This window comes from Perissodus microlepis, chromosome 12, assembly GCF_051167445.1.
Source record: "Perissodus microlepis isolate ML-2025 ecotype Zambia chromosome 12, ASM5116744v1, whole genome shotgun sequence".
Classification (NCBI taxonomy): Eukaryota; Metazoa; Chordata; class Actinopteri; order Cichliformes; family Cichlidae; genus Perissodus; species Perissodus microlepis.
Window position 1 is genome coordinate 19,370,071 of NC_140472.1, and position 26,256 is coordinate 19,396,326.

Consider the following 26,256-nt stretch of genomic DNA (forward strand, 5'->3'; position numbering starts at 1 on the left):
CCCTAAAGTGTTTGCTGCTGTCAGTTGATTTCTGACTGCGAAAACCACAGGCCCGAGAGAGTGGAGCGCTCCAAGACGGAACGGGAGCTTTCCCAGGGACATGCTGCCTCACAGCAGACAGCAGCGGTGGGTTACAACTGTAACAAGGACGATGATGGACAACCTAGACTTACAGTTCAATAACAGGGTAATTTTTTAAAAAGTACAGCCCCAAGCATCACCACAAAACCCATTTAAAGCTGACTGAGACTAAACAAAGTGAAAGAATGTAATGGATATAAGTACTTGACATTTGTAGGTGCAGGTTAGTGTTAGTGTGTGTGTGTGTGTGTGTGTGTGTGTGTGTGTGTGTGTGTGTGTGTGTGTGTGTGTGTGTGTGTGTGAGACACTCACCTGCACATAACCTCGTGTGTGAGCAGAACTCGACACATTTCTGGATTCTTGTTTTGTCCCTCATACGATATGGGCTGAGAGGAAGAAGCAAGGGGCAAAGGGTCAGACTGAGTTTCATGTAAAAGTAAATTAACTGCTGTTTCTTAAAACTCTAAGAGGAATCCCATTCAAGGGAAAACTTTAGGAAAGTTTAACAACCTGTTTAGTGACGGAGTCAATAAGTCGTGCATAAAGATCCTGCTCAGTGCGAACCCCTGCAGGAAAAAAAAAGAAAATGTCACTTTTTATAAAGTGTTTCAAGCATGAGAACGATTCTGTTACACTGAAATAATTGTCATTCTTTAGTTGGATGTAAGCTGCGGGTAGAGGCTACTGAAGCTTGAAAGAGACATTTCTATTGTGCTGGAAACCTCCAAAGAAGAGATGCTCATTTTAAATTAATTGCAAAACATAACCGATCTGTCACATTAAGCGCTTAAACTCTCTTACCTCTCCTAACCACTCAGCGATAAATCTCTGTGGATTCTCAAAATAAGATGGAAAGATTTATGATAGAATTTTTTTTTTTCCACAGTATCTGGATAGACTCTAAGAAAAAAAGCACTGAACTCTGTCCAGCCAACATGGAGGAACAAGATTGGCATGCAGTTCAAATTTCCTCTGTGATGGTTTCTGAGGGGATTGAGTTATTTGATGTCTGATGGTTATTACTCATATTCAACTCTAAGGCCACAATTTATAACCAGAATCTCACGGCTTGTCAAGCTGTTCCTTTTATGGTTGTTCCTGTGTGAAGCTATGACTGGCAGGAGACATTCTGCTGCGTTCGAACGGGAGCTGATCGGCTTATTAAAGAGTTTAAATGAAGAAACAAACGGGTTGTTTCTTTTTTTAGAACATTTCTTCTTACTTGCATGTAATCAGGTGTGTCTCTTTAAAACTTTGCCTCAGGAGAAGGAGACAACACGCACTGAACTACTCCCTCAGAGGAGACCACGCTGCCTGTGAATTTTTTCATGGAGAGTTTGGAAAGTATTGCCTTTAAAATGTGCTCCTTTCATCAAAGTCTCGATTGAGATGCCTTTGATAACGCTTGGGGGAAGGGGATGAGAGGAAGTGCTTTTAGTGTACTTGTATGTATGCGTGTGTATCAGCGGGTTGCTCTGGAACGCGTCTTTTATCTTCTCTCCCATGGGTGCCACTGCGACAGACTTGGGGCAGCAGTGGCTCATGGGAACCAAATTTCTGTGTATCCCCCCTGATCTGCTGTGGAAGCACCATGGGGGAAGTGGAAAGAGGAATCGTGGAGCTGAGGAGGTGTTGGGATGGGGAGGCAGCGTGCACCTCATTTCCCTATACATGGGTCCATAAGTAACAGCTTGAAAAGCTGAACAGTAAATTGTATAAATCTAGTGATAAGAGCTAGAGGGGAAATTAATGGGTAAGTCAAGAGTAGAGGTGTGTGTCAGGTTTGTCCAATTTTTGCTCATCTTTGAACCTACTCACCATTGCTGTAGAGGAGCTGCAGCTTGTAGTGAGTACCGTTGTTGGTCTTTTCTCCCGTCTGCTCCTTGCAAAAAGAGAGGCAGGCGTACAGACAAACGCAGAGAATACAGTTAGGCTCACTGGGGTACAGATAAGCACAGCTGGGCATCAGTAAACAGGGTTAAGCACAGTGAGTCTTGCCTAATCCTGCAGCTCGCCCTTCCCATGGAGCAGCATCGAGATCAGAGAGTTGTAGGCTCAAAGCTCATTTGGGACCCTGTGTTGTGCTCATAAGCTGAGCACTTAACCTTGAGTCGGATATTCTTTGTAGAGGTTGAACTGTCATCTCTGATACAAATGCCTAAAAAACCCCTCGGATCAAATGCAGTGGTCCTCGCTGCAGTGAGGTAGCAGGCATGGCTATATGCACTTGTGTGTGTGAGGGCAAAGTGTGTTCCAGCGAGTGGAAAGTACTGCGTGTGAGACTGAGCAGCAGTCGACCTTGACAGAAAAACTTCCTTTCTGCTATCCCTCCTTACACCCCCCTGCCCTACACTCTCCGCTAGCCTCTCACTTCTTCCTTCTTCCCCCCCTCTCTTCTGTGTTCTCCCTCTTCCTTTCTCTTTCTCTACCTCCACTGGTCTTTCTAAGTGGTCTCAGAGGAATGCTCTCTGGTCCAATAACCCAGGAGGCTGGCATCGCAGAGATGAGCGCGAGAAAGGAGGCGAGAGAACAAGAAGGTTGGGGGAGTAGAGAAACTGGGAAATGGAGACAGTTGCAAGGAGAGGAGAGGAAACGGGGTGGAAATTAAGATGCATGAAGATAAGATGAAAAAGCTCCAAACTTAATATGAGAACACACCTGGAGATAGATGGATGCCCAGCTTCATAACTTTTGTAAATATACACAGAGGGATGTTTACTTCACCATGCCATCACTCTACCTCTGCGCAATTACAAAGCAAAAACAGATGCCAGGGTAACCATGCAGAAAATGAACTTCTCCACTGCCGTCATATTAGTCTATGGTCTGTGTGGCACAAAGGGGAGCACGCCAACAGCTTCGGCCCTGGCATCAGGATTGCTGCCTGCCTCACTCCGAAGCTCCAAAAACCCAAAAGTATGCTAGAACTTTAGTTGTTAGGATAGACTCCCCTTGTCTTTTCCACAGAGTGCAGTGGTTGCCATAAGTTCAGGAGATTTGTGCCCCCTCACCACAAGGCAAAAACATCCATTAACACTGGGCATAAGGCTTTACTCCAGGCATATCTCAAACTCTTTCTGTCTTTCTCTCCATGCTGCACCCTTCTTTATTTTGGTGTTGTCCAACTTGAGGAATCCCCCCACCCCATACAGCAGTATTTAGAGTATGGGAGAGAGGCATGAAGGAAAAGGAGACTTTGATGATTAGTTCACTGTATAACTTAACAGGAGCGAGCATAATTTGCATTTTAAAAAAGTAGTGATGTCCTCCTAATGAGGCAAGCTGCTAATTAGTCATTAGATATTCTTTTTCAATCCCACATCATCAGCTCATTGGGGGTAAAGCTTGTGTAAACATGTAGCCGTCAGCTGTTCGATATGCTTGGCTTTACCAAGGATGGGGGGAATTAAGCTGAGCACCTGGTTACGGCTGAAATACTGTATATTACAAATACATGTGGATAATCTCTTATGTCGTGCGATTTTGATTAAACACGTTAAATATTAAAACTCGATGTAGAATTGACATCTCTAAGCTTTCGGGAACAGTCACACACCTTTTCGTGCTCCACAAAGTCCACAAACGCAGTCCTCTCCACTTCCACAGGTTGGCCGTGTCTGTCGTAGAGCGCCAGGACAAAGTGGAAGAAGTTGGACTTGCGGAGATTTGAGGGCGGCTGCTTCTCGAAATGAGCTCTCGACAGGGCCACTCCACTTAGGACACAACCGGAAGAGACAGTCAGCTCACGCTTATCACACTGAATATTATCATACTTTATTTAATTAAACACATTTATAGCATCAAATAGAAATACTTGTTTTCCTTTTATTAAATAACAATTAACAAGCTTTCTATTATTATTATTATTATTATTATTATTATTATTATTATTATTAATAATAATAATAATAATAATAATAATAATAATAATAATAATATGGGTAATAATAATGATAATATGGACAAAGAAACACAACAAGCATGCTAACAAACTAAACTAAAACACTTTTCTCTATTTGCAATAAATCTTGAAAGTTAAATTTAAATAGATTAAATGCAACAATAACTATCGTTAAATTTACTATCACTTGAATTAATTAAAACATTTAAATATTAAAAGCATATTTATCATCGTGCATTTTTTTTCTTCAAAGTCTTTCTTTGATCCATACATTAATTGTAAATTATTAGCATAAGCCAAACAAATAAAATAACTAAACTGATGGATAATTTTGCATAGATTTGACCCTTCAAGGAGAACCAAATATGGACTAGAAAAAAAAATACAGAAAAAACGTCATTATAAGCCAAACTTACTCAAACTTTTTTTTTCTTTTTAACTTGAAAATTGAAAAGTGTCGACGTCTTGTTTAAGTGAAAATTGTGTCGATGGCGGAGCATCACAGTTAAAATATACATTAGGACACTGAGTGTTTAATTAACACGGATTAAAGATTTGGACACGTGAAACGCTTGTTTGAATTCATCTTAATAAAAAAAGAGACTGTTATGAATCTGCGGGCTGGTTCAGAGCAGGTTTGACTGTTTGTTAAATTTTTCTGTAATTTTAATTTTGTCTGAAAAAGACCTCAAATCACACTCGAGTGCACTTTAGATTTTGTCTTGACAACTTCAGTTTTTGTTTCTAGTTGAACAAAAGAAGTGTCGATTAAAAAACAAACAGCCAGCTACCATCTGGTTAAAAAAATCACTAAAATACTTTAAAAAATGAATAAATAATCCTGATAACTGTTTTCTATTTGCTCTATTAAAATATGCGTGCTGCGCTGTTCAGCATGTTGCCAACTTTTCATCTTGAAAATGATTCTGCTTTCTTCATGACTGTTTCTTCAACATTGAAGTACAATACGGTTTGTGTGTTGTAAATATATTTATATATATATATATTAATTAATACATGTGTGCAGAAGCTGACTGAACATCTACGGAAGAGTAAAAAACAAGCAGAAGAAAGAGCCAACACTGGAAAATCTGTCATTTCTGTTTTTAAAAAAAATCAGAGCTGTAAAGTTTGTGGCAGGTGACGATGAAGTTGCCTTTAGGCTGAAGCTAAAGCTGCTCTGGGAAAAATATGTATTTCGTTTTAGTCACAAACAGCTTTAACAGTGATCTCCGCTCCTGTGAACGAAAACTAATGACGTTATTAAATGCCTCTTGCCTTTATGTACAAATAAATAATTGTTAGCTGTTTTGCATTTGGGGCAAGTTTCATTATCATTTCAAGCATTATGAAAAATGTTTGTTGTTATTTTTTTCGTCACTTTTAGGAAGTTTTTACGAGTTTGGGGGCAGTGAGTTTTATAGGGGACTGGTGTCATATTTTGCAACAAGTAGTTTGCAGCTCTTTTCTCAAAGGTTGCCTCTTCTAACGTTCGACCTTAAAAAAAATTAAAATAAAATAAATAAATAAATAATAATAATAATAATAATAATAATAATAATAATAATAATAATAATAATGATGATGATAAATAAACTATAAAGATGTCTCCATCATGAGCAGTCAAACAAGCCTGGGCGTATCAGATGAGAGGATGGTGAGAACCTAAAGTCAGCAGATCAGCTGAGTTTGTTCTGTACCTTTGCGCTGCGACGTTCGCATCCACAACCCCAACATTGCGCACCCACGACCGGACTGGATCCATCTCCTCTCCAAGACCTCTTTCTTTTAATCCGCTCGCTTCACGAATCAGATGTTCCTGGATTCCAAACATTTACACCTTGCTCCGATCGGCTGGTAACACTTTCTTGAAGCAGTTGAAAAAAACACTGAGCTAGGCACCTAAAGCACTTTGGCACACAAGAAAAGGTCCACTTCAACGCGCTGCGCTCCTCCAAAGCGCCACAAACGAACTGAGCATTTACAGAGCTTTGTGGGGGGAAAGAAGTAACCGACGCTGTGTGATGTTTCAGGGGCGTCTCGTTAAAAATCCGAAAGGACTTTCTTTTATGGTTCAAATGATGATAGTAAATATATCCTTCCACTGATGTGAAGCATTGTCCAAGCGCACATCTCCACCGTCAGTCCGAACGGGCTCTGTGCGTTCAGCTCCGCAGATATCCGGGAGCGAGTCTCGAAATATTCTTTAAAGTATGAGTGTGCAGAAAGTCTTCCTTTGTCACAGGGCCAAATCAAACCAGTTGATCCGAGGGCCAGGAAGCTTGTAGCGAACGACTGTGTTGAAGCATGAATGAGACCCTCAGCTGGGATGGGGCGTGGAGGCGGGGCCTCGATGCCATATGGGATCGTTGAAATGGGTGCTCTCATTGGTGCAAAGTGCATCCCTTGTTTGGTCTGCTGCCAGATTCAGCATCCAACCTGTGACTCCAGCAGCAAACTTTTTTAAACACAGAGAAGTTTCCCTAGATAAAAATCAAATAAAACCACAAAAAAACATTTATAATGAAGAAACGTTGTTAATTTAAGAATTTAGTGTGTATACTATATTTCACGTTTTTTTTCTTTGTGTGTGTGGCAGACGTAGGAGTGTAGTCATTGAAACCTTTTATTAAAAGGTACGTGAAAGGTTACGTTAGGGGGGGAAAGAAAAAAACTTTAAGAATTTCTGGGCGCTTTTGTGTATTTAAAAAACAATTACTGGCGTTTGGTTTCAGATTGTCTTGTACATGCTGCGCAGCTATACTGCCCTTAAAAGCCCGTACAGCCAGTTCTGTTTGGTCTATTCATTCAAGTCAACATTTAACACAAGTGCGCTCTCGACAGGCACGCATTCAGCAGCTCGACCGTCTGCTCCTTTGAACGCGGTGATTCCGCTGAGGACGCATCGCATCAGTGTCAGCAGCAACAATGGCCGTCTGGTTGGTCCATCAATCTCCGCCAGCAGCCGACGACGCTGCACTCTGATTGGCGTTTGGAGCGCTGCCTGACAGTGCCCGAAATGAGTTCTCTTAATCAATACGACAGACTGCCTCAACAAATCCAACCTAGTCATGAGACCCGTTGCAAATAATGCTGTTAACAAACATGATTACCATCCTCTGTAGCCCGCAGAAAAAAATGGAATACATGAACTTACGAGTTTTGAGAGTCTGACAAAGTTTCCTTTGCTGCTCCATCTGATGATTTCGTTACTGGCTCATATTAAAGAAACCAAGCACAGTGCTGATGGGTTCATTTCACCATTTGTGCTTTCTGATCTGTTATTACTTTCATTAAAGTCAAATTTGGGTTGTATGTCCAATGCTCTTAGGTTACATTTGGGGGGGAATAAAATTAATTTCCGCTTCCATTCGTCTGGCTATGAAAGGGAAAGTTACCCCCACCCACCCACCCAACGCGGGCTCTCTGCCCCTTACCGAGACTATTGTCTCTATGTGGAGTTTGTGCGCCTGGACAATGAATGTAAATCTCCCCCCTTGGATCGCGCCTCAGCTCACCATCTGCCAGCGCGGGACAAAGTCAGATGTTCCCCCAATTATGAAAGCAGTCTTGGGGAATCCTGCTGCCGAGTCTCCGCCCTGTCGCCGTCTCCCTCACACACTTTTCCTAAAATGACTGACAGCTCTACTTAACCCTAAAACCATTACAAAATCTATACATGATGACACAGAGGCGAAAGATAAAATTCCTGTGGATCTCAAGGAAACGACAAAGATGTGCTCTTTAAATTTTAAGATGTAGATTGTATGGAATTGACGTTTTGTTGTATGCTTGTGTGTGTGCGTGTGAGTGGGGGGCGGTAACTATCTATTTGTTTACTATTTAAATGACAAGTTTTTATAGTTCCTCTGGTGTAAGTGCTACAGAATTTGTCATCGTGATGGGCCACGTGTAATGTTAAGCAGGGGAGGATCTCGAAATTTTTAAATGCAGGCAAAAAAATGACAAGAGGATGACACAAAGCTCTTCTGTAAAAATCCTCTATATGTGCATGGAGTCAATAAAGAATCCTCAAAAATACTTTAAAACAATTTATTGTATCATTGACTCTTTTAAGAAAACCGATTTTAACTATAATTGAGAAAAAAAGTTCCTCCAAATAAATGCAAAACAAATAGAGAAAAATAACTTAAATTACTGTACAGGAGTATTGTCGATTATAATTTAATGTTCATGGTTTTAGGCTTTTGTGCACCTTGAGAATTGAAAAGAGGAAAAAGACCATGCAGAGCATTAACCGAAATCTTCCTGCTGTAACCTGTGTGTTTGGGAGTTCGTCTAGTATTGACTTGTCCGGCCTGCCCCGACTCTTCAGCCCCGCAGGTGTGAGAGGCTCGGCCGCGATTATCGCAACCTGCAAGACTTTCTAAATGTGTGGCTTTTGTAATTCGGTGAAGCAGGGAGCCGGAGCGAGAATGGGGGATTAGTCAGACCGCAAACGTCTTTCTAATCAATTTAACCCACTGAGACGGTCAGGCCGTGCGTTTTAGGGAGGAGCTGGGGAGGGGGGGGGGGGTTGGTGACTGCTAAACCAAACAATGGGGTATCGTGTGCCGTTCGTCCTCCCCAGAATTCCCCTGCTCCCATGGGACAACCAAATCCACTCTGCACGGATGGCACCGTGTCCGCGGAGGGCAGGAGGGGCGTGGCTTGTGCGTAAGGGGGAGTCGCAGACGCTGCAGCTGGTTTCCGTCCCTCCTCTCCACTGTGCAGAAAACAACAGAGCTAATGCGACCCTCCACGTCCCTAATCGATCGCTATATGTTTGTTTATTTATTTAGGAAAGGACGCAGATCCCCGGGAGAAGTGTCGGCATCTGCAATTGAGGCCGGGTGGCCACTTTTCTTTCCTTAAGCATCATCACCCAGCTAAAGTTTCCCCAAACATTCGGATTAAGTTCTGTTTAATGTTTGTATATAGAATAAAATATTGCAAGCCAAATGGAAAACAGGGATTGGTCCATAGCTACTTTCAATAACACAGAGAGAAGACAGTCTGTTTGTGCGCGAGGATCTGAATAAATCCCCACATGACTGTTATAGGCTGTTTGATCAAAATGGGTTTTCACTGCAAATTGGCTTCATGATATCAGTGCAGTTAACATCTGCCCAACACATTACTGCAAAATTTTCATCTCAACTGCAGATGTTTTGACTTTTAATAGTGCAAAATGCACGGGTGTTGCATTAACGCTATTTTACTTTCGGTCATTAAAGTGTAAAATGTGCTTCCTTTGAAAGTAAAAAACAAAAACAAACAAAAAACAAAACAAAACAAAAGAACTATTCCAAACCTTTGCGATAAGTAAATGTAAAACAAATGATCAAAGAATGCTTTTAAACTCTCAATCTCAAAGTGGTGAAGTGCTTAATGTAAATTAACTCGATAACGTACCTCCTATTTAAAATTTGATTTGAGTTCTTTATTTGAGAAATTTTGTACTTGTTGTCAGGCTGCAAATTCTGACATGAACTTATAATAGAAAACCCCTTTTTGAATGCGGACCACTTCATGGGAGCGTGAGTTTATGATCTGTAATAGTTTAGATAATTTATTTTTACAATAAGAGAAACTTGGCTTTGGAAAGGATTTACCAACTACTGAATTGGGTTCATCGTTTCAGAAACACGGGGATAAATACCGCCAGAATATATTATATTTTCTTTCGCTTTAGTCATCTTTGAAAGATCAATGCTTTGTTTCTTTGTTCTAATGAAACTATCACAAACTTTCAAACTGTTTAAAGGAAACATTAAACGAAATTAAGTGTTATGTTTCTAAAGAATCATCAATCTTCATACAGATTGAGTTAAAATAACTCAAGAATCAGCATAATCACAACATTCTAGTAAAGTCAGTGAATTTGATCCACGTGGTTGCGCGTCTGCCTAGTTTCCTGTGATTTAAAAGCCTCTACGACAACGCCATCTCCTGGTCTGCATGGAGCATTCAGCTCTGACTTTCAGAGTTGGAGGGATCAAAAGAAAACATCTAGTTGCTCATTTTAATTTTCATTTATTAGGAACTGAAAGTCATAAATCTTTATGAATAAATGCATGATCTTTGAAATATCTCTTGTGTGATTTAGGAAAAGGATGAAAAACAATAAATCTTCAGGAATTTAAAAGACAAGATTGAACAAATCATTCACGATTAAAATGAATCTTCACAACAAACGTCTTCATCCCTTTTTGCAAGCACAGGTATCAATGGATTGTACATATTTCTTCATTAAATGAAAATCTTTAAAACATTTAAAGAGTGCAACATATTAACCACAGCATGTTTCAGTTGTTTTATCTTTAACCTCCTAATACCTCAACTCTTTCATTTTAAATTTCTCTTTGCTATTTGAGATTTGTAGTGTCATAATTGAACTCTTTATTTGGTGTCTGAACACAGCAGCATTTTTCCTCAGTACAAAAACAAAATGAGAAACAACAATTGTGCCTGTTTGAGCAATATGGCTCATTTGAAAGAGCAAAATTTAGTGTTGTGGTCTAGACAACCCAAAATGTGATGTCCCCATATGTGGACGCCAGGTCAAGGAGGTTAAGGGATTTAGATTGGGGTCACTTTAATCTTAGTAACCTACAAAATGATTATAACAGTCATAATTATCATAACCTAAAGGCAGCCTTTTAAAAGGTGCAAGTTAAATAAAAGACATGCAAAAAAAACTGGGCATTGTTGTGAGGATGCTGTCTATTAGTAAACATCCTACACTTCAAATAGCAGATGCCCGTTGAAGTAGCTGTTACTAGTGATGCCATTGGCACTGTTACGAGCAACCAGCCAGACCTTGTCACCACGCTCAAGCTGAACATAAATGCTTCCACTGGCCATCAGGTAACCGGTGTGCTTTGTGGTGAATGAGTGAAGAATCCGGTTCCCGTTGCGCACCAGATCCACATTGGCAGACCTCTGGAAAATCGTAAGGCTGAACTCAAACTCATAAACACCCGGGGTCTCACATGTAAAGATCCCATTCTGAGTGTTGTAGCTGTTCTGTCTGTTGTAGATCACGTCACGGAAAATGATTGGATAGCCAGCGTTGGGGGAGTTGCTGCCAAGTCGCATTGAGAAAGCAATGTTCTGTTGGTTGTTAGGGGGGATGGAGGTAAAAGGTGGTTCTGTTTCTGAAAAATAACATAAGTGCTATTATAACGAAATAACCTGTAAACTTGAATATAAGCTACATGTAATACTTTAATATAAATTTGAACATGCATGGACAATATAGAAGAATAAGTGAGAGGTTTACCTGGAGATTCTTCTGAACTTGAAGATTCATCTGAATCTGAATCTTAAAAAAGAAAAAAGGTAAAAATCAGTATGTCCAAAATCCTTTAAGAGTAGCTTAAAGTGCTTCACTGATTAGCGACATGCAGTGATAAGCAAAAATAATTATTTCTTAAATAATCCAATGTCACTGACTGTCTGGAGTCTAATTTCACATCAAGGACTCACCACCCTCCTTCCATGGATTGAGGTCAAACTTAGAGATGTTCTCGCACTGGGTGTAGCCATTCCCTCGAGGCCGGAACAGGAAGGGGTTTTCAGGGACTTCAGTGATACCAGTATTGTCGCAGATTATACGAGCCATTGATGTTTTCCTCAGTGACCGTTTCTGAGCCTCAGTGAAGACTCCATCATTCTCCCACCAAAGTCTGAAATGGGACAACGTTTAAAGTTTAAAGACCAAATCCAACAGTAAGGCTAACACAGCCCCCTGAGCCTCAACAGTGTTCGCTTTGTTTTCCTTCTGCTTACCGGTCTCCCTGACGGATCTTTTGGAACTGAGTTGCGATCAAGCAGGCAAACAGAGGTCCCACTCTTCCTCCATGGACAAATGGCTCTGACACACCTCCAAGCCACACATCAATGTTGGCAGGGGTGCCATAGAGATTCAGCAGCCTCTGTGCCAGATCTGTATTGTTCAACACTGCAGCCAGGTCCTCAAGAGTTTGTGGCTCCGACAGTCCACAGAACTTGCGCCACTTGTTGTAGCCTGAAAAGGATTAAGCACAGTTTAGGACAGTTCATCTTCTATGCATGTTCATCAGAGGCCTTGAATGATTAAGCAAACTTAATTATATTAATCAGTCAAAAAAATCTATCAAAATGTGTTTGTATAGTACTTTCCATGCAAGGTAGAGTAGCTTAAAGTCCTTCACTGATTACTGACATGCAATGATAGGAATTTTTTAAAGAAAAAAATGAAATTGCAAAGTTTCATTAACAATAGAAGTACAAGTAACATGAATAATATACAATTAGCTAAATAACTCTAAGTAAAACAAATACCTAAAAATAACATAAAGAAAGAAAATAAAGATTATTGTAGCAAGTAATGTCTATCAAACATACTCAATCAAATGAATCAAAAAAGTAGGTTTATGGTTTATATTTAAGGACTGCAGTTCTCTCTTGTCAGATTAAATATACTTATATTTATAAAGATTAAACAAATACCAGGGACTCCGTGGTCTCTTCCTCTCTGCATGTTCAGTGAACCCAGATCCAGTGCCACCCTAGAGGAGAACTTAAACAGCCTGTCCGTCAGTTCCTCAGACATCATGTGCTGCTGAGTGTTCAGTTTGGCTGGGCGACCCACTAGCCCTCTCATGACAGGGTCCACACCACCTGAGAAACACACAAAATCATTTCAGTTTTGAAAATCCTCGATGATAGGACTAAAAAGTTAAATATTTCGGCTCCACCTTGAAAGATCATCCTCCATGGTGTGAAGAAGTCTCTGTGCAGCAGATCGCTGGGGTATACAGGGTGCTGCTTGTACTGCTCATCAAGACGGGAAATGATTGGCTGAATCATCAGGTGAGCAAAACGGAAGGCAGCTACGCCAAATACATTGGCGATCCCGGGATTCACGTCTTCATCGTAGCCAGGGTAGGTGGACAGCAGCTCTGCAATGACGTCTGGACCAACAATGTGATGTAAGAAGTCTCTGAATGTCATCACCTAAAAGACCAAAGAGAAACTCAGCAGTGTAATTGAATAATGAGTGTACTTAAAATACTTCAGGAAGTCTAGCTCCTCACTAACCTGCAGATAGGCGCCCACAATCTTGCGAGCCTCCTGGTAGAGTCTCTCTCCATCCCACTGTGGATTGAGACAGGCCAGAGCACGTGCGAGTCGGTTGTGTTCACGTAACATGACAGTGTGCAGAGCGGCCAGTGCGTTGTTCTCAGTGGCGCGATCGTCACCTTAAAATCACATGATATTAGAGCGGGAAAAACAAGTCTTGTTGGTTGTGTGCACTTTAGAGATTTGAAAGTCAGTGTATTTGATGGTACTCACCAGCGAAAAAGCAAGGCACCTCCACCGCATTTGAGGTATTCGTAATGCGAGCTCGAGTGGCACACATGTTGGTACCCATAGAGCTGAAGGGCATAAGCTCACGGCCGGTATCATTAAAAATGTCATTGACCCTCAAAAGACCCTTATCTGAGGTGAGGTCCCGGAGGGAGCGAGCTTTGGCTTCGTCTGAGCCGTAGACTTCACCTGCATCGAGGAAGGACGTGAGAGTGTTCATCTGTTCGCGGACTGTGCTTGCACCGAAGTTGAAGCCAGTGTTTCCGGAGCCACAAGCTGGTGCTGAGCGGGTGAAAGGAATGCACTCATCCTCTGAATTATTGCCGAACCGGGGGTCATTTTCAGGAATCTGTTTGGAAGACAAGACACACTCAGCATTCACTCTGCATGCATTTGAATGCAAATATGTATTTCCCTGAGTAATGCAGTGGCACTAACATCAATGGGGAAGCAGGGGTCTCTGCGCGTGCAAGTCTTTCCACAGTCAATGCCGTCACTGAATGAAGCAATGGAAGGAGAAGTAGGAGTGAAGGTCAGGTCATGATCAGTGAGCTGGGCAAAGATTGTCACCAGGAAAGTGTAGAGTGGATCGCTCTGCACGTCAGCGGTAGGTGTTGGCAAAATGCGGTTGGACACTTCTCTCACCTGTGTATGAGGATGTAGAAAATGAATTCTGTGTAGAGAGGCTTCATGCACATATTTCTTTAGAGCATTTTGCAGTGTGCCCAGTAAAGATGAAATTCTAAAGTGTCTTACCAGGGGAAGAATGTGATTGTTCACTGCTTGATCACGGGTCCAGCCTTTAGGTGTAGAAGTGCCATCCTCATACTCAGCAGGGAGAAAGCGGAGAAAAGGTGTATTGGAGGCTCCCCAGCGGGTGTTTTTCCTACATGAGAGCAGCAGATACACTATATTGTATAAAGATAGACAACATCCAACAAAAGACCTCACCCAAGTCCCAAATTATAGGCATCACTGTCAGCACAAAATGGGAAATAATTATTCTGGAAATGATTGTCTCACCTGTTGTTGCACACACCGCTTGCAGTGCGATATGCGTGCAAGTTTTGAGTTGTCCTACAAGAAGGGATGCGGTGACGTGGAGAGCAGCCTGTCAGTTCAATGAGGGCCTGTAGATTTTCCTTAGAGATCAAATCTGAATAAGACAGACGATGAAAATTAATTCACTTCAACATTTAAGTAAACTGGAAAATTTAACAATTGAAATTTAAATGAACATTTTTAAATACACACCTGTGGCATTGATGGAGCGCTTGTGACGCTTTTCAAGACTTTCGGTGATCATTTGCAAAGAATTAGCCAGGTAATCAGCAGAGCGCACAGCAATGCGGGATGCTCCTCTGGGCTGCTTCATTAGCCGCACAACATCAGCATAATGTGCGTTTCTTCTCACGCGATCCAAGCTCCTGTGATGTGTGAGGAATTCATATTTGTTAAAGTTTCAAGTAGGATACCTTGAAAAATACATAGATTTTTGCTGTGCCCATCGGTTCAGGGTCTGAAGATTTAGCTGTAGTTTAAGAGGTCTGGAGACTCACTGTTGCCTTGAATAACGATAGGCTGCATCCACCTTTGCCTTTGCTGCCATCACAGTGTTTTCAATGAAGCTCTGACTCAAATGTGCTGATAAAAGAGAAAATGTTTGCTTTTATTCACTCCTTGCTTCACTGACTGCAAGATACTTCGCTTATTGCATGAAAATGTTTGTTACACACAGATATAAATGCAGAAGAGAAGAAGAAGCATAAAACTTTCTTTGACATCTCATAAATTAATTCGAAAATATCTAAGGCAAATGGTAGAACCATGTGATCATTTCACTTGAGTGAGGAATGCATCAAACGTTATATGCTGCTGTCAGAAGACAGAGGTAGTACTCACCTTCATTGACCTGGCATTGCAAGCACAGGTACAGGCCCACAGCCAGAAGGCACAGAAACCGATTCATCTCTGAGGGAAAAAAAGTAAAATAAAATGTAAATTATATATATATATATATATATATATATATATATATATATATATATATATAAAAAACACCCATCTCGCCCCTGCGGGTGGTTTATCCTTCAAGCTCGGGTCCTCTACCAGAGGCCTGGGAGCTTGAGGGTCCTGCGCAGTATCTTAGCTGTTCCTAGGACTGCGCTCTTCTGGACAGAGATCTCCGATGTTGTTCCCGGGATCTGCTGGAGCCACTCCATATATATATATATATATATATATATATATATATATATATATATATATATATATATATATATATATATATATATATATATATAGTAAAACTGACTGGTTCTTCTTCAGGCATGTAACCTTTTTGGTATTGTTACATGGGTGTGTGTGTGTGTGTGTGTGTGTACAAGAAATGTACCTTCCGTATTCTGATGTCCTGTGGCATCCACCAGCAGCTGTCAGAAGTCTGCGCTGCTCAGAGTAAGACCCAGGTGTTTTATAGAGCCAGTGGACAAGTACGTCATCCCATGCAAAATCTGCAGGCAGGAATTTTGCTCGGAATTTTCTCGTTCTTACTTCCTGCCCGTCACCTTTATAGGCGGGTCTTCCTCCTTTGTTTAGTCATGGTATTAAAGAATAAGAACAACATTTTCTAAATAATACCAAAAACTGAAAGCGTTTTGATTAAAACGAGGGAGAAAAATCTCACAAATAAGTGTCTTTACTTTTTTAATTCATACATTTGTTTGTGTCTCCATTAAATAATTTTTGAGAGAACACAACATTTCACCATAAGTGTTGTATTATCATGGATACACAGATTGTAGTGTACACCATTTATTCTCTCACATGGGTCAGGTTGTTTTTACCAAACCAAAAAAGCTGATCATATTTGCATATCGCTGCACAAAATGCACGATTTCTGTTGTGTAACACGTAGCATCCAAATTTTGCTTTAGGCAAAGTATAAACTTGAAACCGTTTTGTCTGCTTTTTATTTTATTTCAGTCAACGATAATTTTTTGCACAATGCTCGTCAAACGATGGTGTCAGATAAGCGATAAGTGATGCCAGACAAACATTCTCCAGATTTAATGACAATGCGCACAAACAATGAACTAAGAAAACAACTTCCTGCATACTAAGAACTGCAATAAACTAAAACATTTCCCAGTTAACACAAGCAGTGACCGTATATACCTTAAGTTACTTTGCGAATTTAAACGGATATTCGGATATTCTTATTTCCATTTACATTCGTATTGTTTATCCTACTAGTCAATGTCCAACAAAAAGAAAATTGTGTCATGTTGCAAAATTTGCGTTTCTGTGTTTTTATGTTCATTCTGTAATTGTCCAACACATGCACGGTGAATAAAAACCATCATGTACATTGATGTTGCTACACATCGGCCTACTAACTTTTCTCGTGGCCACGCAACCAAATAAGCTAAAGTAAGATGCACAATTTCTGCAAAACTCATGTATTATCAAGTTAAATTGGCGATTGTAAATAGAGGAAAGTATATACTTTTCGAAAATGAATGTGCGCCTGTCTATGTGGCGACCAGGATCTTAAAAAAAGAAAAGAAAAGAAAAGAAAAGAAAAGAAAAAGAAAAAAGCCGCCCATCTTTGAGAATCTGTGCTAATCTTAGTGTACTGAAATTCCTCCACTGCTTGCAGGTGAGGTTACATCTCAGACAGGTAGATCGTGTCATTGCGTCAGCTCGGAACAATGCCTGTAACTGTAATCAAGGTAAGGCCATCTCCTATTGTTCAGTCTCGGGGAAGGAAGATGTCGCCATTCATCAACTTCATTCGCAATTAAAACTTTCCAGTTTACTACGTGGACAACGACGTGAGAGTGAAACGGGATTAAAATCCATCCATCCATCCATTCGCTACCGCTTATCCTTTTCAGGGTCGCGGGGGGTGCTGGAGCCAATCCCAGCTGTCATAGGGCGAGAGGCGGGGTACACCCTGGATTAAAATCTAATAGGCTAATAATAACTCCTAGTCTTAAACAGCAATAGGTCTGTTTAACTACAATTTAATAACTACGTGGGTTACATTTTTACTTTCATACTTAAGTAATTTCATACTTATGGTTAAATAAAGCAAAACGAATGTTCTGCCTTGGTTCCAGTGGTTATTAAGACAGATTAAGATAAACAGCCTGATAAAGTAAAGAATTTAATAATAGTTTTAAACTAAATCTCCCTGCTGGCACTTTGAAGGTCAATCCGAGCTCTCATTCTAAACCCATAGCTGCATCCTTGCTGTTGGGGTGCGGTGCGCAGTAGCCTTACTTCATTTTATTTGCTCAACAATTTACCTGTCCAAATATTCACTGGAGACAGCAAAGCATGAACACGGGCGATTAAAACTTTTCACAATTTGTTTAAAGAAAGTTTCTCTTGACTCATAAACAGGATGTAGAAAATATGATTTACGAATGAATTATGTCGAAAGCAGAGAAATGACTTGTTTTCCAAGGATCATTGTCACTTTTTGTGTCACTTTTATGTCACAAAAAATCCCTTTTTATATATTTGACATACATATTCGACAAATAATATTAACAAAAATGGCAAGGCAGTATTGTACAATTATTAATGTAACACATTAATGGAAAAAGCTGCTTTGACCTGTGCTTCTTCGCAAACTGCTTTCACGCAAACATGAAAAACAAAACAAATCCATCCATGTTGAACTTTCGACTGCTGTCAGAAGTCTCTTTGCTAGCAGATGTGTTTCCCTTTTAGTCATCCTCAGGTGCTGTTTTGAGAAAGTGATCCATGCCTTAATTTCATCCAGGCTTTTTATTTTTGACAGCTTTTATTTGACCATTAGGCTGTCTCGGATAGCTGCAAAATGTTGAAGCTGGTATCTTGAACCACACATGCAAGCAGGACCACATTTTACCCCTCCTGGTTTATTTGTACTGGCTTGAAGTTGTTACCTTTCCATTTAACTTTTTGCTTTCAAAAAATCATTGAAGTCAGCTGATCAGATGCTTCTGGTTGTACACAGAAGCAGATTAAAACAAAAAGAACTTTGCTGTAGCTACAAGTAAACTCTGGAACAGCTTGCTCTACGCATCTGACCCCAACACTGCATGGTGGAAGTGTGGTAACACCATTGCTTCACAGGAGAAGGTCCTGGGGTTAGGGTTATCTAGTTATCAAATTTAGTCTGGTGCCTTTCTGTGTGGAGTTTGTGTCGGCCCCCAACCCACCCACCCATGACTTGCTTGGGTTCTCTTCAGGCGCTTCTTCCCTCAGTCCAAAAACGTGCCCGTTAGGTTAACTTGTGAAATTACCATTTCTCTCCACTCATGAAAGCTGGAAGAGATATATATAGTACTATCAAGAGAAAGGCACACAAATGAAAAGGCACACATTGGAGAACAAAGGGGTTGGAAGTAGTGCACTTGGTTTGATTATATCATTTAATAATTACATTAGCTGTGTCTGGATTTTTACTGGGATAAAATAGATGTTTGTGACCACAAAAAAACATACATGGCACTCACTTTATCAATCTGCCTAGTCTATTGTAAGCTTACAAAACATTCAGTTTTAGGTACTTAAATTGAGTCACTGGGGTTTTCTGCACTCTGTTTCCTCAAGCTAAAAATAACATAAATTCATTCCAACATAGAGAACTGACTGGTCCTTCCACAGGCATGTAACCGCTTTGTTACATGGGCGTGTGTGTGTGTGTGTGTGTGTGTGTGTGTGTGTGTGTGTGTGTGTGTGTGTGTGTGTGTGTGAGTGTGTGTGTGTGTGTGTGTGTGTGTGTGTGTGTGTGTGTGTGTGTGAGAGAGAGAGAGAGAGACAAATAAGACAAATGAATAAGAATTATGTTTGCTTAATGTGTGAAAGTTTGTTCTTATTTAGACTCAAGTGTGGTAGCAAGCTGGAATATACAGTGCTCAGCAGCATAAATGAGTACACCCCTTTACATTTGTCAGAAAACCTTTAGTTTCCTTTCAGACTCAACATTTTCTATGAGATACTATAATACAAAATACTGCCATAAATGTGGGCCACTGATTGCAAAAAAAGATTTGTTAATTTGCACACACACAAAAAATGATTTTCCTAACAAACTCATTCAAGCCCGTGTTGCAAAAATGAATACACCCCAATTATAGTCGTAGGAGAAAAGCCACACAAGACTGCAAAATTCGAATTAACAGGCATTCAACCACAGGTGAGTCTAATGATTTATTTAAGAGGTGTCCAGCAGACAGGTGACGATAAAAGGGCATTACTTAACAAAGAAAAGCTCTTCCCATTTCATGCTGCCAGCAATAGCTCCACATGGAAGAGAAATATCACAAAATCTGAGAAAGGAAATAATTTCTTTACACAAAAAAGGTGAGGGCTACAAGAAGATCAGCAAAACTTTACATATCAGTCAAAGTGATCCAAAAATTTAGGAAAGATGGAAGTGCAACCATATTACAGAGACGTCCAGGCCGTCCACAGAAGTTAACATCTCAACAGGAGCGTCTCCTAATGAAAAGGGTTGAAGAAAATCACCATGGAAGTTCACTGCAGTTAGCTAAAGCAGTAGAAAGCCAAACTGGAGTGACGGTTTCCCGTGACACCATCCGGCGCACATTGCAGAGGAATGGCATGCATGGGTATCGTCCATGAAGGAAGCCTCTCCTAAAGTCCATGCACAAAAAAGCACACCTAGAATTTGCTAGGGCCCATGCTGAAAAAGACGAAGACTACTGGGACTCTATACTCTGGAGTGATGAGACAAAGATCACTGTTTTTGGAACAAATGGTTTCAAAACTGTATGGTGTCATAAAGGTGAGAATTTCAAGGGGAAATGTATGGTGCCTACAGTGAAACAGGGTGGTGGTGGTGTCCTTATGTGGGGCTGCATGAGTGCTGCTGGTGTTGGGGAGCTGCATTTCATTGATGGTATCATGAACTCAACAATGTACTGCTCTATTCTGAAGGATAAGATAAGATAAGACTTTATTGATCCCACAACGGGGAAATTTTTGCGTCACCTCAGCTCAGGTACAGATATCAGAAGGAAATACAAAAATACAAATAAGTACAATCAATGAAAAAAGTAAGATAATACACTATATACAATGGTAGCATACACAGTATGTGATTATGGATATGGTTGGAAATATGGAAGACATAAACTATATAGCTTGATATAGCTATTGTACCACTACTATTCCTATTTATAGACATGTACACACACACATGTACACACTAAATATACATATGTATACATATACATACATATATACCTGCACATGTCCATACACATGGAAGGTCCATTATGCATGAAGTGGTGACCGTGGATGTTCACAGTGTCCAGTGACTTATGACATCGTGATTGAGGAGTTATAGAGTCTAACTGCTGTTGGGATGAATGATCTGCGAAAGCGCTCCTTCCTGCAGCGAGGGTGTTTCAGTCTCTGACTAAAGGAGCTGCTCAGCCCACTCACATACTCATGCAGTGGGTGATGTGGGTTGTTCATAATGGATGTCAGCTTTACTAACATCCTCCTCTCGCCAACCCCCTCCACAGACTCCAGGGGACATCCCAGCACGGAGCTAGACTGCCGCACCAGTTTGTCAGTCCTGCTCCTGTCCCTGTCCGTGCATCCACTCCCCCAGCAGGCCACTGCATAGAAAAGGGCAGATGCTACCACAGTGTCATAGAATGTCCTTAACAGAGTCCTGCAGACGCCGAAGGACCTCAGTCTCCTCAGTCTCCTCAGTCTCCTCAGCAGGTGGAGTCGACTCTGGCCCTTCTTATACAGGATGTCTGTATTTGTAGTCCAGTCCAGTTTATTGTTGAGGTGAACACCCAGGTACTTATAAGAGTCCACTATCTCAATGTCTTTCCCTTGGATGTTCACCGGTGTTGTAGGGGGTGACTTCCTCCTGAAGTCTATGATCATCTCCTTTGTCTTGCCGGCGTTGATTTGGAGTACGTTGGTCTCACACCAGCCAACAAAGTCACTGATGACCCCCTGTATTCCTGATCATTCCCATCTGATGATGCCATCACTCCGTGCACTTGGTTGTCGTGCACTTTTCCAACACGACAATGATCCAAAACACACATCTAAAGCTACTGTTGCATTTCTGAGGAAGAACAGGGTGAAGGTGATTGAATGGCCAGTATGTATCAGTATCAGTATGTCTCCTGATCTGAACCCAATCGAACACCTGTGGGGAATTCTGAAGCGACAAGTTGAGCATCACTCTCCATCCAGGCTCTAAAAGAAGTTATCCTTGAAGAATGGGAAAAGATAGATGTTGCAATATCTCACAGCTTGTTCATTCCATGCCTAGAAGACTTGGTGCTGTCCTTCAAAATCATGGTGGTTATACAAAATACTAGATGTAGTAGTTTTTGTTGCAGGGTGTATTCATTTTTGCTTTAACCAATTTTAGTAAAACTCAAGATTTTGTGATCTAAGTTATATTATTATCCTTAATTTCATGTTATGGAGTTAAACAAGCATTCAATAAAACTCAGCCTTGTGAAAATTTGGAAAATCTTTATTTTGTTCATTGAGCTACTGATTAAATTCATACTTTTTGTACTACTACAAATTTAAAATATAACCATTCATGCCTCCCATCTGCTCACCCTCACCTCACACCTACACACCTACACAAAAAATGAAAAAAGTTTCACGAAGCGCATAAAATGACAATGACAGGCTAGCTTTTGTATACTGATTATGAGACAGATAACTGACTGGTTCTTCTTCAGGCATGTAACCTCTTTGGTATTGTTACATGGGTGTGTGTGTGTGTGTGTGTGTGTGTTTCGACTTATCTGCAAGAATGAAGGGATTGGCATCATTAACTTTATAAAGTGAGGTTCTCTAATAAATAAAAAGAAAAACAATGCTGACATTGGTTCTTGTACATGATAGTAGGCTTGCTGTTTGTTGTCTATGTAACCATTTTGATATGAGCAAGGCAATCTCTAACACTGAGAATAGAATAGCATTGCATCTATTTACAAAACTCTCCCTGGTAAGCTCTATCATTTATGTCTTCTTAACTAAAGATCAAGTTAACACTAGCTCCCAAGATTGTTTGATCCTTGAAAAATGATCAAGTTAGTACTGAAACTGGAGAAACTTATTTTATCTACTGTGCAGTACACAAGTGGAACCATTTTCACTTTCTAATAATCTTTTTCCTCTCTTAAAGATTTTTTTTTAACTTTTTTCCTTTATTTGACAATGAAAAGTGTACAGGAAAGAAGGATGTACACGACATGCGGCAAGAGGTCACAGGTCATACTCAGATCTGGCCTCTCCATTACATCGCGTTAATCATGATGACAGCGTTAACGCCTTAATGTCGACAGCCCTACAACAAACACAAAAACTGAAGACATGATGATACAGACTTAAAATTTGCACCGATGGGTTTTCTAAATTCGATCACACACAGGTGCACGAAAAGTAAGTGCGAGGGCGCCTCGGTGCGACTGCTGTGCTGAAGTCTCACACACAACCTGTTGAAAGGGGAGGGGGCAGGTTGCTTCCAAATACTGCACATTTCATTCATAATGTCAATCCAAACCCATTACTTAGACTTAGATCCTCCCATGCCTTATGTGGCATATCGGGCAGCAAATGAACACCACCAGGTTCGTGGTGGCCCTCCCGGGCTTCAGCTTCTTCCAACGATATGTTTGATGTCTTTAGGTCTTGATGGAATGACCTTCGCCAGGTGTTGTGCGGACATCCTCGTGGTCTTTTAACGCCCAAGGGTTGCCAGCGCATCACTGTTCTTGGGATCCGTGTGTCATCCATATGACCGGCCAGTCGGAGTCTTTGGCATGCGACGATGTTGTGAAGTTTGACCGCGCCACTCTGAATTGTGGTGGGTGCTATGGAAGGCAAATCGACGAAATTGATGGTGAGCTGTTGCTGGTGCTCAACGCACTGTTCGATGATGTTTCTTAAGGCGAAAATCTTTTCTGTGCACAATCGTCCGCTTCGGAACCCAGCTTGCTCCTCTCGTAGACATTGGTCGAGGGCACTTTTGGGCGGACTCCACAGTGGCATCCCTTAGGCCAGTACAGAGGTCTTCAACATTTTTCATTTCTCCAAGGAGGGCGAAATGATTTTGCAGCTCTAAAGTGAAGGCGTTGACGACGGTCAGGTCCTTGAGCTTCTCTATTGCGAATTGTGATTTGGCTGTCTTTGGTTCCAAAGTTTGAGTTTGACTTCTGCTCCGAGTAGGTGGTGGTCAGATCCAACATCCGCTTTTCGATTCGACCTCCATTTTTGGCTGATGCAGATAAAATCAATTTCATTGAATATATGCCCACCCAGTGATCGCCATGTCTTCTTGTGGATCTCTCGGTGCTGGAAATATATATTTCCAATGCTCAGCCCATTGTGCTCGCAGAAGGATACTAATCGTTCGCCGTTGTCGCTGAGACCCATTGAAGATGCATGCGGTCCAACCACTGTCTCCAATCGGTCGCCGCCCAGCTGGGCATTGAAATCTCCGATGAAGATCTTAAGTTCGTGATTCGGGATGTCATTAAAGACGTCTTGTCGCGCTGACCTAGTAGGTGTGGCTGTTACTCTTCTCTTCCTCCTCTTGCCCACTACCTGCTCTGTGCTGCTGCTTGCGCGTGGCCGCTGATTAGACCTTGTGCAATCTACAACTAAGCGCGGCCTGGTGCGCGCCGCTCCGCCAGGTGAGCTGAATTAAAGCAATCAAGGGCTGGCGTGCCTAGTAGACCTTAAAATGCATGCAGCAGTCATTTGACCTGGGTGCGACATACTGAAAGGACAGCAAACAAAGCACAATCCACTTTCCACCGTGAGGAAGACTTTGAGCTAGACGGGCTATCGGTAAGCTCTTGGACTCATATTTGCTGCTTATATGCTTGGGAACTATGGAAGCTCAATTGTGGAAATGTATTTATGCTTTGGGAAATAGTTACTGCATTTAAGCTTAAAAAATTATATTGATATTAAAACGAATGTTTAAGTTTGAATAAATTGCTTATGTAGATAGTGTTTCACACATATTTATGTTAATTAATACTAAAAACAGCTACCCCAAATCCTTGGTTAAAGTCTCTATTAAAATATTTGCAAAACTTTAAAATGTATACTTTAAAAATGTAATTGTTTATAAAAAGTATAAAAGGCAAGGTAGACACATTTTGTGTATTTAAGAACCACAGTTTATTTCATCTTCGTTTGTTTGACATTACCCAGCTCTGTGATTAAAAAACCAATGAATGTAAAACTAACTTAAACTGGGTTAAAAGATAGTTTAGCTAAAACTAAATACTTTTGTCTATGTTAAATGGCTTTACTGTATAATGCATTTAATTTATCTGAATGATTAATGAAATGTTCTTTATTTTTTGTGTTTAAAGGTTTTTCACCTATCAGCTATCTAACTAGCTAACTACCTGATTGACTGAATGAACTTGAAACTGGTCAAAATAAATTGAGTGAAATTCAAAGTCTGGTCTTTTTCAAGTGTGGGCACCTCACAGACAGAGAACACTTGACACATCTTGCAGCTGATCTTAGAAATAGTCCTTGAAAGCATCTTCCGTATTGTCCGTCGGCGCATAGACTTGCACAATAGTTGTCTTGGCGTGTACAAATCTGAAACGAGCTGTGATGATGTGGTTGTTAACAGGTTTCCGACCGTGAGTGCTCTCATGGCTTCTTTGCTCAAAACGAGCCCCACTGCATGTTCATGTCGATCTTCATGACACGAGTACAAGATTGTCTTGCCATCGCTGGTAATTTGGCCGCTCTCTGTCCACATTTCACTGATTCAAAACTCCTTCAAAAGTTGAGCCAGCCATCCACTCTGATATAACGTGCAAACGTTCCACGTCCCAATTCTTGTGATGGTTTAATGCTTCCATCGGGCGCTGGATGCCGTTTTCAGTTTCTTCCAGCACCGTCATCCCGTTTGAAGTAGAATTCCCGCCAGGTTTTCCAAAACTTCTGCTGTCGTTTCTGTAGCGGTAGGGTTTTTTTAAAGGGACGGGTTGCTAGCCCGATGCCCAACCCTCCTCCTTTCTCATCCAGGCTTGGGACTGGCCATGGCGGAGTTCCAAGCCCGTTATGTATTTATTCATTATTTTTCATGGGCTGTGTGAAATCCCAGAGAAAAAAATATACAAGGTGTAGGTCTATTAGTCTATGTCGTGGAGTTGTTGATACTGGAGTGCAAAATTACTGATGGAAGATGGACAAGAAAAGTTCAAAGCCATCAGGTCCTCAGTTTAGGGAAAAGAAGCAGAGAAACAAGCAAAAGATACAGGTAAGCAGATGTGTCATTGAATAATGGTAGGTATTATGTATCCTGAAACAAGATAACATTCATTAGTAGGGCCAGGACTCCGCAGTCTATTTACACCTACAGGCCAGTGGACACTCTTTCAAGGATGAGGATATACACATCCTGGACAGGGAGGAACGCTGGTTTGAGCAGGGAGTCAAGGAGGCCATTTACATGAAAAGGGAAAGACCATCTCTGAATCTAGCAGGGGGCCTAAGGGCACATCTTTCACCATCTTACAATGCTGTAATTGCAGCCATTCACCAGCTCTCTGTGAATGGTACTCATGAACATTGATCAACAACCACTGATCAATGTTCATGAGAATTTGTTAATGAGCAAGGAACTGACCTCCCAGCCCATTTTTCCTTCTGTGGTGCTATTTTCAGTCATTATGCAAATGTACTGTTCATAAGATTGGGGAAACCTGCAGTCAGCTGATACTGAAGAAGTCACTTGGATGAGTGACTAAATGCTTCTCCCACTGAAATCCCTACATCCAGATGAACAGAGAGGGAGTGTTCGCCCAGGGCACCAAACAGGCCAGGACAGCCCCTGACTGCAGTATCCGGTCCCGAACCAGAAG

The 26,256-nt window shown here is 41.1% G+C and overlaps 2 protein-coding genes across 5 annotated transcripts in view; both read right to left on the reverse strand.

Moving 5' to 3' along the window:
* Positions 1–6,294, reverse strand: part of ebf2 (EBF transcription factor 2) — a 30,459-nt gene extending 24,165 nt beyond the window's left edge. For 2 of the 4 annotated variants that reach the window (XM_084947051.1, XM_084947049.1), the window contains exons 1-5: positions 5,683–6,294; positions 3,638–3,794; positions 1,900–1,957; positions 592–647; positions 394–467 (exon numbers count right to left, since the gene is read on the reverse strand). In XM_084947051.1, the coding sequence (XP_084803177.1) occupies positions 394–467; positions 592–647; positions 1,900–1,957; positions 3,638–3,794; positions 5,683–5,816 (479 nt within the window). In that variant the 5' untranslated portion in view covers positions 5,817–6,294. Of the gene's footprint in view, positions 1–393; positions 468–591; positions 648–1,899; positions 1,964–3,637; positions 3,795–5,682 lie in introns of all 4 variants that reach the window. The other 2 variants (XM_084947050.1, XM_084947048.1) reach the window with 1 other exon arrangement.
* Positions 6,295–10,014: 3,720 nt separating this feature from the next.
* LOC146376188 (eosinophil peroxidase-like) lies at positions 10,015–15,762 on the reverse strand. The gene is made up of 15 exons (XM_084947276.1): positions 15,735–15,762; positions 15,242–15,310; positions 14,899–14,983; positions 14,594–14,766; positions 14,363–14,495; positions 14,096–14,225; positions 13,778–13,984; positions 13,325–13,688; positions 13,070–13,230; positions 12,727–12,985; positions 12,479–12,649; positions 11,777–12,014; positions 11,474–11,673; positions 11,268–11,309; positions 10,015–11,142 (listed from the first exon to the last, which is right to left on the reverse strand). The coding sequence occupies exons 2-15, from the start codon at positions 15,306–15,308 to the stop codon at positions 10,724–10,726; spliced, it is 2,649 nt and encodes an 882-aa protein (XP_084803402.1). The 5' UTR covers positions 15,309–15,310; positions 15,735–15,762; the 3' UTR covers positions 10,015–10,723.
* Positions 15,763–26,256: the final 10,494 nt, after the last annotated feature.

Coding starts and splice junctions, on each gene's coding strand:
- LOC146376188 (XM_084947276.1), bottom strand. CDS start 15,308: ATGAATCGGTTTCTGTGCCTTCTGGCTGTGGGCCTGTACCTGTGCTTG. Junction 14,767..14,898: donor TATCGTTATTCAAGGCAACA/GTGAGTCTCCAG, acceptor CACACATCACAG/GAGCTTGGATCGCGTGAGAA. Junction 13,985..14,095: donor ACAATCACATTCTTCCCCTG/GTAAGACACTTT, acceptor CCTCATACACAG/GTGAGAGAAGTGTCCAACCG.